Source organism: Aspergillus bombycis (assembly GCF_001792695.1).
Source record: "Aspergillus bombycis strain NRRL26010 chromosome Unknown contig00073, whole genome shotgun sequence".
NCBI lineage: Eukaryota > Fungi > Ascomycota > Eurotiomycetes > Eurotiales > Aspergillaceae > Aspergillus > Aspergillus bombycis.
In genome coordinates, this window is record NW_019170075.1 from 137,399 (window position 1) to 147,664 (window position 10,266).

The following is a 10,266-nucleotide window of genomic DNA, read 5'->3' on the forward strand; positions in this document are numbered from 1 at the left end:
GCCCTAATTTTGACAAGTCCTTGATGTTACCTAGTAGTATACTAGCATGGATATATGTATTCTGTTCCCTCTTTTTGGTTGTCTCCCCCCTAGGGTGTATGCTTAGAGTATAATTTCTCATTCTTGACGTGTACTGTTTTCATGCGATCTATGAGGTTTATATTTCGAGCTGATCCACCAAATGATGGGGACGTGTTTGAGCTCTAATGGCCCCAGGACGCTTTCCCTAGAGTTGGTGTCTGGCAAGCTAAAGGATTTAATTGCCGCCCTCACAAAACTTGGGCTTGTAGAGGACCGGCTGTCGCCAGTGGATGGAGAGTAATAGAAGGTATATCTAGAACTAGTCGTACATGGTAATAAAGTCGATCTTTATAGGAATAACCTGTAAGATGCTTCTACATCCTGCTCTAAGTCGAGCATTGTTCACAGAAGTTACCATAACGTTACAACTAAACCTTTTTCCGCGATAGTATGCAGCCAATGGGCAATACTAAGGCATTGTGACTCCTGATTATCATACTGCCTCCATATGTCTTTCACGAACTGTACTGTTTCCTCTATTCGTCTATGCGGTAGCGTCTGTTGGAGACTACTGAGTCGCGTTAAGACAAGGTCTCTTGATCTGGATACCTCCATAGTAGACCGTGGGATGACTGTATCCGTGGTATCTCTCATATCGAGTTCCTGATCAATAGTTGGTGGAAATTCCAAGTTTAATAAGTCCGACGAGCACAAGTTAGTTTCCTGAATGGAAAAATCTAACAGGGGGTCAGAGGATGGATACACTCCTTGACTATCGCTATCCGCGTTTGGGATAGGCCCCGGCTCCAACATAGTTTCAAATCTGAGGCCCGTGGCTGCGGAAAGATATAACATCAGATGGATGGACCTCGAGCCCGATTGTGGAGGTATTTGATGGAGTAGGGTAACAAGGTCTAGGGTCAATGACAGGAGATACGGTGTTCGAGATTGCTGGTTCTCATCCGTACTTTCTGTCCCGTCGGTAGGTAATGTCCCTGCGGAGCCGTGATACGCTGCTCGTGATACCATCGGAAGATCACTGAACGCAAGGTGTAATTGTAACAAGGCAGCTTGTCGATATGCTTCTGCGGTTTGTAACAGATGACCGACAGGCGTATTGTCGTCCCCCGTCTGGACGGGAAACCCTTGGGTTTCGTCCATGAGAACGAGGGTCTCAAAATCCATAGCCAATAGCTGTCTTTGTAAGTCGTGCGCTATAGACAAGTCACAGAGCATTTCGCTCGCCATGACAGTCGTGAAGCTTCCTGTGCTCTTGCTGTGGCGACTCATATTATAACACAGCGCCAAAACCTGACCAAAAACATCAATAACCTCGTTGGAAATGCCGGACCATGAGTTGGGTCTGGTCCCCAGGAGGCTTTGCTCTGGACCATCTGGTAATACCTCGGAGGGAGCAGCATTCGCGTGGGAACCTGAGAGTTGCAGCCCTTGGTAAAGCCTGACATGGTATTGTCGCCTCTTGCTCTCCAATTTCAAAGGGACTGAACCGCGCCCTGCTGCGGCCAGGAGCATTTCCCAGTAACTCAAGGCTTGGCTAAAGTACGCATGCAATGCTGTGTCTGAGCAGGATAGTTGTGTTCCCCATATGGAAAGTAATTCGCGGGCAGACTCCAGCCATGGATAGTTTGACACGGTCGACGTGGTGCAATTCCACGAATTGCCTAATATAAAAACCGCGTAGACAAGTTCAGGTGTCACTTTTGGTGACTGTGAATTGCGCAGGAGAAAAATCGCCTCATCAATGGCCACGACAGCCTGGGACCTCAGCGACCGCTCGATGTACCGAAGCTGTGGCGTGCTGACCGAAAGGCGGGCGGCAGACATCGCTTGTATTGTATAGAAAACAGCCTTCGATGTGCTCCATGAGTTCCAAGCCAGTTGGCGATTGTAACTAGTGTCAGAGTCAAATGTAGACCACATGGGGCAAACATGACAAAACCAATGTTCAATCAGTTCCGTTGGTAGATGGGCAGGAGCCTGCAAAATCTTCGAGCTCCGTGTGGCATTCACTCTATACTGTGAGCCTGGAATGCCAGAGGCTGGGTTGACACTTGTGTCCCACGTATCATTGGCATCTGGACGCACGCTGGAATCAACGGCGGTGGTTTGAAGAGGTGTAGGAAGCCGGGCAAGACTAGGGTCAACAGCCAAGTCATCAAGTGCGTCGCGTGAAGCATTCGAGGTGCTTGCAGTGTTGATCCATTGGCTCATTTGGCTGCTATCCTCACCCTCATCTGTTTGGTCTTCAGATAGCAGGCTGCCAAGCCCCCTCGACTGATCGGCAGGCGTTTCTCTTGAGCATGTCTTTTGAGACCGCTCGTACTTTGTTGACCAACGCAATACCTGTTGGAATCCAGGGCACGAGCACCCAATTTTTATACAGTTTTGACACGCCGGCCGGGTCTCATCGCACTTAATCTGATGGAGTCAGAATTCCGAATAGCGAGCGCCTCTCTCACACCACTATCGTGACTCACCCGTCTACTCTTGCACCGCGAACAGCCCAGTCGAGATTTTGGCGCCTTGGTACGGGTTCGCTTGTTTATACGGTTCATTGAGGTTCTTTTGCCGACAGCCTCTCCCCGAGACAATCCAGTCCGGCTGATTCTGAAGATGGCGTCTTGACGATTGAAAAGCCCCGCACCCTTACTTCGGCTTCAATGCCTAGGCGCCACGTGACCACCGCATGTCAACTACTGTTCACTGATAACTGCACAGGCAGCAAGAACCGACCGCAGAAAGGGCCGGTGAGCCTTAGCCAGTGTGGATACCCTCGTTGGGCTGCATAAGGCCCGTGACGGCATTGTTGCTGGTTGGTAGCCTAGAGGCCATTGTCTTGTACGCTCTATCGACTCTATCATGCTAAAGTCTTCACACGAAATAGAGGATCTCCTTTTAGCCTTGTGGTCTATCTGGGACAGCTTCAACACCCTCTGCTTATGAACATGTTGCCGAAAATTAACCTCCCTTCCGGCTAGCTAAACTTGTTCTGTAACACACGCAGTTTGCTGAGATAAGGATCTTTGTCCACGTAGGTTCCCCTCAGCCATCTTGGCTTTCCCACATCAGCCATATCGAAGGCTCTTCGGGAGTGCAGTGTCCTTGTGTTGTCAAATAACACGCACTCTCCCGGGTTCATCTTACGCTCGTACAGATACTCCGGGCGTGTAACAGGGCATTGAATTTGGAGGCCGCTTCATGCCATTCATCGACTTTGCTATTCAACGCCGAAAGAGCAGGCTGATTCGTGGGACCTTCGTGGTTGGAAAAGGGTGCGAGAAATGGAGGACCCCAGTTGATCTTCTGCAGGCATTGGACCAGCATGGCCTTCTTCTCAGAACCCGAACTCCCGCCCTGGCGGCTTTCCATTGCCTCCAGATAGTCGTTGGCATTTGTATATACCGTATCACTCAGACGAAGGGGACCCAGGTCAATGACAGGCTTGGTGGTGTGATACACATTCGAATCCGGATGATTATAGTGGTAGTTCACAGGGACGGTGGCAAGGGTATTGAATGCGTCTTTGTCTGTGTGAAACAAGTCGACCGCCGCCTTGAACGCATCAGCAAACACGCTAGCTCCTCCTGAAGACGCAGACTGGATACAGTGAAGAAGTTGGACATGCGGTGGATTCTGGAAGTAGAGCAAGTCCGTGTGGAACCCCAAATCATGCGAAGTGTAAGCGGCATTAATCGCCGCCGGAACAGTCCGCACTGTAGTTAACGAATTAGTTGAGCACCGGGAGGGACGATATAGAGACCTACCATCCCAAGTGTGGCCATAAAATGTATCCTTCACCGGTCCAATCCGAGTTGCGATGGTGGCGAGAGATTCTGTCAGACCGGGGACATTAGTAACAAAAGCTAGTCCCTCAGTACGTAGTTGTCTGATGAGTTGATACAGCGTTTTATCGTCCTTCATATAGGTGTCATAGTCATAGTCTGGCAGATTGAGAGGCTCTTTGCTCCACAGCACTGGGGGCGGGAAGGAGTCTGTATGAGACCCCGGAGCCCGGCCGGATTGCACCATACTCCGCACGGCTTCCATACTCAGTGTTGTAATGTGCTCGTTATTGTATCCTGGGACATCCTTCTCCCACGCGATTCTCACTGAGTCCGAAGGAGAATCAACCTCAACCGCTCTGGCATGGGTATCAGCAGGTATGTCGGCAACAGAAAATAGTCTCTGTTTGGTGGACTCGTGCACGCATAGCGGGCATGCACATGAATCACGCAGTAGTACCGCCGAGAATTCAGCCAACTCGCCATCTACCGGGACGGAAACCCTTGATGGCTGTCTTTCGATCGGATGTGCTGTCTGAACTTTATTCACCACCTTTCCCGTATGCTTCCAGGAACAGGGTTGGTGAAAGTAGCCGTCCACCACTGAGCCTCTCGGTCTTGATCGTGGCTTCGGCACAACCTGTCAGTCTTGGTCTCGCACACTGGATGTAATCACCCACTCACATGCAGAGCATCTGGCCTATAATTCCCAGTGTTCACGAGCTGAGCTAGTGACAAGCGTCGTGACGTTGAGAGCAATCGACGGCTCGATAGTCTATCTCGCCCGCATCCAAGGACAGTCCGAAGTTGGAGCTTTTGAGCAGCTTGCATGTTAGGGAGGCACATTAAGGTGGCGACAGAAAGGGTGGTACTACCCGGAGCTGTTCTGGGTCAAATGTATGCGAGAGGCCATTCATTTATGTATTTACGGTCGTATGCAGCCATCACTCCGAAGCTCGTGGATAGACACGTCTATCTGGCTGGCGGCTCTAACCCGATTAGTAAGGTTTGTACGAACCGCAACATCTGGGCGCGTCTTCATTTTGTGACGGTGTGTGTGATTGGAATGATGGCGAACGATGCATTTGTTGGTGACAACAAGGAAGACCATTAGCTGGAGTGGTTATGCAGGCTGAAGCTAAGTTCTCGTACACACTTTCCCAAAGGGGGCCTCGGAACGGACTAGTGTCGTTTTTCGAGAGTTCCGCTAAACTGAATGGGGTAAAGCAATACGCTGGAGCCAATGACAGTGGAGCACTGGTGTCTGCCATGGTTTGGAACTAACCCACACTCGTCGCGCTTGTATACATCATTGATAGCAGGTCCAGGTTGTTTAGCCAGTGGGTTTCGGCCTATTTGAGGATCCATGAATGCCCTTTCCTGAAGCTTTCAGACAGGACATATTTCTCCACTCCTAAAAAAAAATCCCCAAACCGTCTATCTCTTCGTCGCAGAATCCGGCAAAATGGTCCCAGCGAAAACGGAGACGCTCGACATGGCCCGAAAGACGAAGCCAGATGCCCTTAAGGAAGAGAAGAAGACCCCGCTTCAGTTGATATCTCAAGGGGCTTGCCTTCCGGGTATTCCTAGACACCCGACCTTTACGGCCCACCGCCAATGGTTACTGGAACAAATGGCACTTGCTTTCCGCGTCTTCGCAAGAAAAGACTATACGGACGGGATGGCTGGCCACATTTCTGTTCGGGACCCTGAAAACCCCCACACGTTTTGGACCGTAAGAACAATCTCAGCCAATATAGTCAAGGAGGCAACCAGCTGATGTTCCCAGAATCCATTGGCAGTGCACTTTGCGGTACTAAAGGCGAGCGACATGATTCTTGTCAACTACGAGGGCATGCCCATCGGTGGTACACTATCCCTTTACCCAATGTGACTGTTATTGCCCCCTAAACCTTGATTTTTAGGAAACATGAGTCGCCCAGCAAACGCTGCAGGCTTTCTTATTCACAGTGCGGTGCACAAGGCTCGACCGGATGTCAACGTGGCATGTCATACTCATAGTCCCCATGGGATGGCATGGAGTGCTTTCGGGCGACCTCTGGAGATGTTGACCCAGGATGCTGCTTACCTCTATGGTGACGCGCAAGCAGTTTACCAAGTACTGACACCTCCCTGATCTCTCGTTCACCATACTAAATGATATTAGGATTTCGGAGGTGTTGTGCTTACTGAGGAAGAAGGCAATCGGATCGGTGCTGCTCTAGGTACATTGGCCGTTCCCTGATGATGTGTCATTTATTCTGACTAATACTGTAATTGGACAGGACCGAAAGGCAAGGGCATGATACTGCAAAATCACGGTCTTCTGACAGTAGGATCAACAGTGTCAGAGGCATGCTTCTTGATGACCCTCATGGAGCGCGCTTGTCAGTGTCAGCTACTTGCCGAGGCTGCGGCGGCAAATGGACTTCAGAAAATTCTTATCCCTGACGAGAGCGCGAGGTATACATTTGAAAACTCGAGTGACCCCGAAACACTTTATTGGGAGGGGCAGCCGGATCTAGAGTTTGAGGAATACATGAGCAAAGGCGAACATCGACGTTGAGATGATATGTAAAGCCCAGGAGCCATTCGTTAGGAGTTTTCACCTGAGACTAAGAATCATTCCTTACTACTTGGTATTCATGCTATAGGCCGTTTATATCAATTTGAACATTTAAATTTAGACATTCCAGTCTTATTCTTATATAAAATCCCTAGAAATCACCCATAGTCCCCGTGGAGTGGTCCACAGGTCGGTCCGAATGCTCTGGAAACGGCTTCTGACTGTCAGGCTGGTCTTAAATTTCTTCATATCGATTGCTCCTATACTCGTCATGGGAGGGTGGAGCATTAAAACCAACTCTTCTGTCCAGAGTAAAGATTCACAACGCCAGCACCATGGGCTGCATAGCTGAAGAGCATGTACCTGATGCCACCATAGTTGGGTGTGTGATAGCAAGCGTAAGCAAGTGAGATAGGAAGAAGCATTGTTGGTCTAGTACCATACTCACCATGACTATGTTTCTTGCCACTCCTCCGATTCCAAATCAACTGTCGAACCTCCCCTGGCTGCCTCACTACTTGACGGAGCATGACCCGACAACAGGGCAGGAAATCGTACAGGAGTGCAGTGCTGCACAGTGGAAAGAGTTTGGTGACAGCCAGACCTGCCTGTCCGAGGTCTACACGACGTCCGAACATCCACCCAACCTGAACACCCATATCGATGTCCACCTGGGACAAGTTCCATTCTCGAAATTGAGGCTGGGCCAACTTCGAAAAGATAGTACTCGATATGATCTCTAGCTCAATTGGTATGTGAGCTAGAATGGAACTGAAAGACAGCACGGTTGCTTACCATGGACTACCGGATGATACCCCAAGAATCATTCTGGGCATGGCCCTCGAGATCAATGCCAGGAACCAAAAGAGGGCGCATGCATCCGCGTGCAGATATATCCAGTCCTCAGGCCATCCGAATTTCAAAACAAAGGAGTATCTATAAGACTCTTAAGTGTTTCACTAAGAGTGCATAGCCACAGCCTTTCCTTCTTTTGAAAAATGGGTCAAGGGTTGGGCTGGGGCACCCTTTTGAGGGAGCCTGCTTACCTTGTGCTGAAGTGCTCATCGGAGTTTAGATGTTGTATGTGTTTCTTGCTTTTTTGCTTCGTTGGGTTTAGTGTCCTTGCCGCCCTGTCTTCAGCCCCTTCAGTGCCTTCATCTGAAGCTGACCTGAACTGCCTGAACATCAATAATGCGCACCCAGTGACCTCACCCAACGCCTGTCCTGCTGTGTCCTCTCTCAGCAGCACTCGCCATTTGAGACCTACTCTGTAAGGGCCAGACCGGAGATCCGTAATAAAGCAAACGGACGTGCCTCGACTGGCCGCTGGCACGCATCAGACTAGAGTTAGGTTGGATTTAGAGCTAGGATTATAACGGGAGAAGATATAGTTTGATAGATATGATCGCAGTAACCCGACCTTCTCTGCTTTTTCGAGTTTGAATATTAATTGCTTTGGAGAGCAGCTCCTACTGCTGCAAAGTACTGAAAAGACTTGGATGGGCGGATTCGATGGAGCAGATGATAAAGGGAATCTAACGATCTAAGATTCGATGGAATAGTATCCCTTAAGATGATATTCGATGGTATGATTCAATCTGTTCGTAGTACTCGACTAGCTAAGGTATAAAGAGGGCACTGCAATTTGGGATGTAGCAATAATCACGTGACCAGGTCACATGCTGTCTGTCAGTACCTGGGTCCTGGGGTAACATTTCAGTCATGGTCCATGCTACAGTGTAACTGGAATCCTGCCTCCGGCACCAACGAATTTTGGCCCCAGTCGAAATCACTAAGCATCAAGCCTAGTGAGCTCAAACCTAGTTCACCATGACTCATTCCTCTCAGTGATCTTCCAACCCATCCTCTTAACTGTTTCCAAAAATGCCCGTCGCCAGGTAATGACCGCCTCATTTCTTACCACACCCTTCCCTCGCCATGCCTTGTAGACCGAACGGTACCATGCCACCTTCTGTAGACTGGTATTTTTTATTCTGTTCTCGATTTCTTCCCATGGTAACCCCGACTCAAGGAGGGCAAGCGCGAGGTAGTTTACGGGCTTTGTGTATGACAAGCCACCCCCGATGGGGCGTGTCAGGAGCCGCCTCTGCTGTATGAGATCACAAATTTCCGATTGCATGTCCTCTTTCTCCACTCTGTCTTGGGCAGAGTATTCAGGCCAGTTCGCTTTCTTCCATTTGTAGATATCAACGTCAAAGATTGAAGGAAACTCAATTTCCATTTGCGTCCGGACGTAGTCGGCTTCATGCATGGAGCCAAGCCTGTATGTCACTATGTCAAACAAACTGCTGAGTTCCTCTTTGGCGAAATCGGTTCTCCCGCGCAGAATGAATCTGAGCATGTTGTGAAACGCTACATTGGGCCCAGCATTGTCTGGACCGGGATTCGCAGCAAAGTATTCTCGAGCAAGGACCTGAAGCCGTCCACATTGTCGTGCATTACCTGTTCTTGGAAGAAGAGCTTCCCCTGCGTCCCCTTCAGAGGGTGCGGTTGCCGGGATCTCTCGGAGGGACTCCCATCGAGTCTTGTAGGATGCCAGCGGGAGCCCAAGACGACTCTGGTAATTCATCTCCCATTCGTCGTCTTCTGCGCTGAAGTGTATCCTCTGTTCCTCTCCGAAAAAGTGCATTTCCTTGATGGTTTCAAATATTGAATGGCTAAATTCAATGTATGTTGGATGTGGCGAGATTTCTTGCAACTCTTGTGACACCGTGTCTTCAACCTTGATCAGGGACGCAAGAATGGCAGAGGCGGCCAAGCTGCCGCTTGCACGGCCTATACTTCTGCTAACGGGCCAGGAGTGGGATTCCTTCTTCTTTCCGGCGGCGGCAATACCGGTCACATTGAGGTATCGCGAAGATCTAGGGAGATCGGGGCAGACGAGCCAGCCTCCAGAATAGCAGGATGTTATCAGCAGAGTTACTGACAAATCGCTGGGAAGCAATCTGCTGATGTCTCGCATGTAGAGTCGCGGAGCGCTCTTAGAGTCTCTTTCGCCGCCAACGACGACCCCAAAGGTCACAGCATCTCCATGGCCGAATATCATAATAACTAGCTGTTCGCTTCGGCGTTCCGCAATCAGGGCCTGTTCGCGAACGGTGTTGAGAAACCTCTCAAGGAGGTCCTTTCTGGCGACAACACGCAAGTTCCCCGCAGAGGAGATTCCATCCAACAACTGTGTCTCTAAGACGATTCGTCTCTCCCCGTGGGGATCCCCGTGTGCATATTCTGTATATTTTCGGACCAAATGGTCGGGGCTCTCTGAGGTCAACCAGATTTGGTTAGTTGATAGAGGATCTGGGGAGCTTTTAGTCAGCTAAGTTTCATATGTAAAAGAGAGCAATCACCAAGGAAAGAGACGAATTTACCACGACGGCGTAGGAGATAGTGAAAGAGGTAAAAGTCCGATATGAACCACCCATCTTTTTTGGGGCTGGCACCATCGTTCCAGTCCGTAATTCCACAAAGCGAAACGATCCGGCTTCTTGGAGGGAGGTCGGGGGGGCAGTGGATCAAGAATTCCATGCCTGCCAGGTCCGCTGTTGTTCCTGTCGTGCGGCCAACTGCATTGAAATCCTTGATACTATCAGGGCGAATCGTATCCGTCATTGTGAACTTGAGATATTTGGATACCCTGCTAGGTGAAGTGTGATAGAGAAGTCCAAGTGCTAGCTTCTTTCGAATTACTTCAGAAAAGACCAAATGTTGATTACGGGGGCCTCAGCTCAGCACTCAGTATGCTCTATTCCACGTTCAAAGATTGCGAGATGATGGAAGTGATGATGATCGGGGAGGTGAAGAAGGAAGAAAGAAGCAGGATGGGGATGGAGAAAGGGGTATTTGAACTGATGCCTA

At 49.7% G+C, this 10,266-nt stretch overlaps 3 protein-coding genes across 3 annotated transcripts; 1 reads left to right on the forward strand and 2 right to left on the reverse strand.

The window, feature by feature from the left end:
* Positions 1-432: 432 nt before the first annotated feature.
* ABOM_008665 (uncharacterized protein) lies at positions 433-4,655 on the reverse strand (the record flags this gene model as incomplete). Its single annotated transcript, XM_022535794.1, has 4 exons — positions 433-2,276; positions 3,195-3,755; positions 3,807-4,452; positions 4,509-4,655. 4 exons carry the CDS (start codon positions 4,653-4,655, stop codon positions 433-435), a joined length of 3,198 nt encoding a protein of 1,065 aa, XP_022386991.1.
* Positions 4,656-5,289: 634 nt separating this feature from the next.
* ABOM_008666 (uncharacterized protein) lies at positions 5,290-6,390 on the forward strand (the record flags this gene model as incomplete). Its single annotated transcript, XM_022535795.1, has 5 exons — positions 5,290-5,559; positions 5,614-5,692; positions 5,750-5,943; positions 5,992-6,049; positions 6,110-6,390. The coding sequence occupies 5 exons, from the start codon at positions 5,290-5,292 to the stop codon at positions 6,388-6,390; spliced, it is 882 nt and encodes a 293-aa protein (XP_022386990.1).
* Positions 6,391-8,215: 1,825 nt separating this feature from the next.
* ABOM_008667 (uncharacterized protein) lies at positions 8,216-10,020 on the reverse strand (the record flags this gene model as incomplete). Its single annotated transcript, XM_022535796.1, has 2 exons — positions 8,216-9,708; positions 9,759-10,020. The coding sequence occupies 2 exons, from the start codon at positions 10,018-10,020 to the stop codon at positions 8,216-8,218; spliced, it is 1,755 nt and encodes a 584-aa protein (XP_022386989.1).
* Positions 10,021-10,266: the final 246 nt, after the last annotated feature.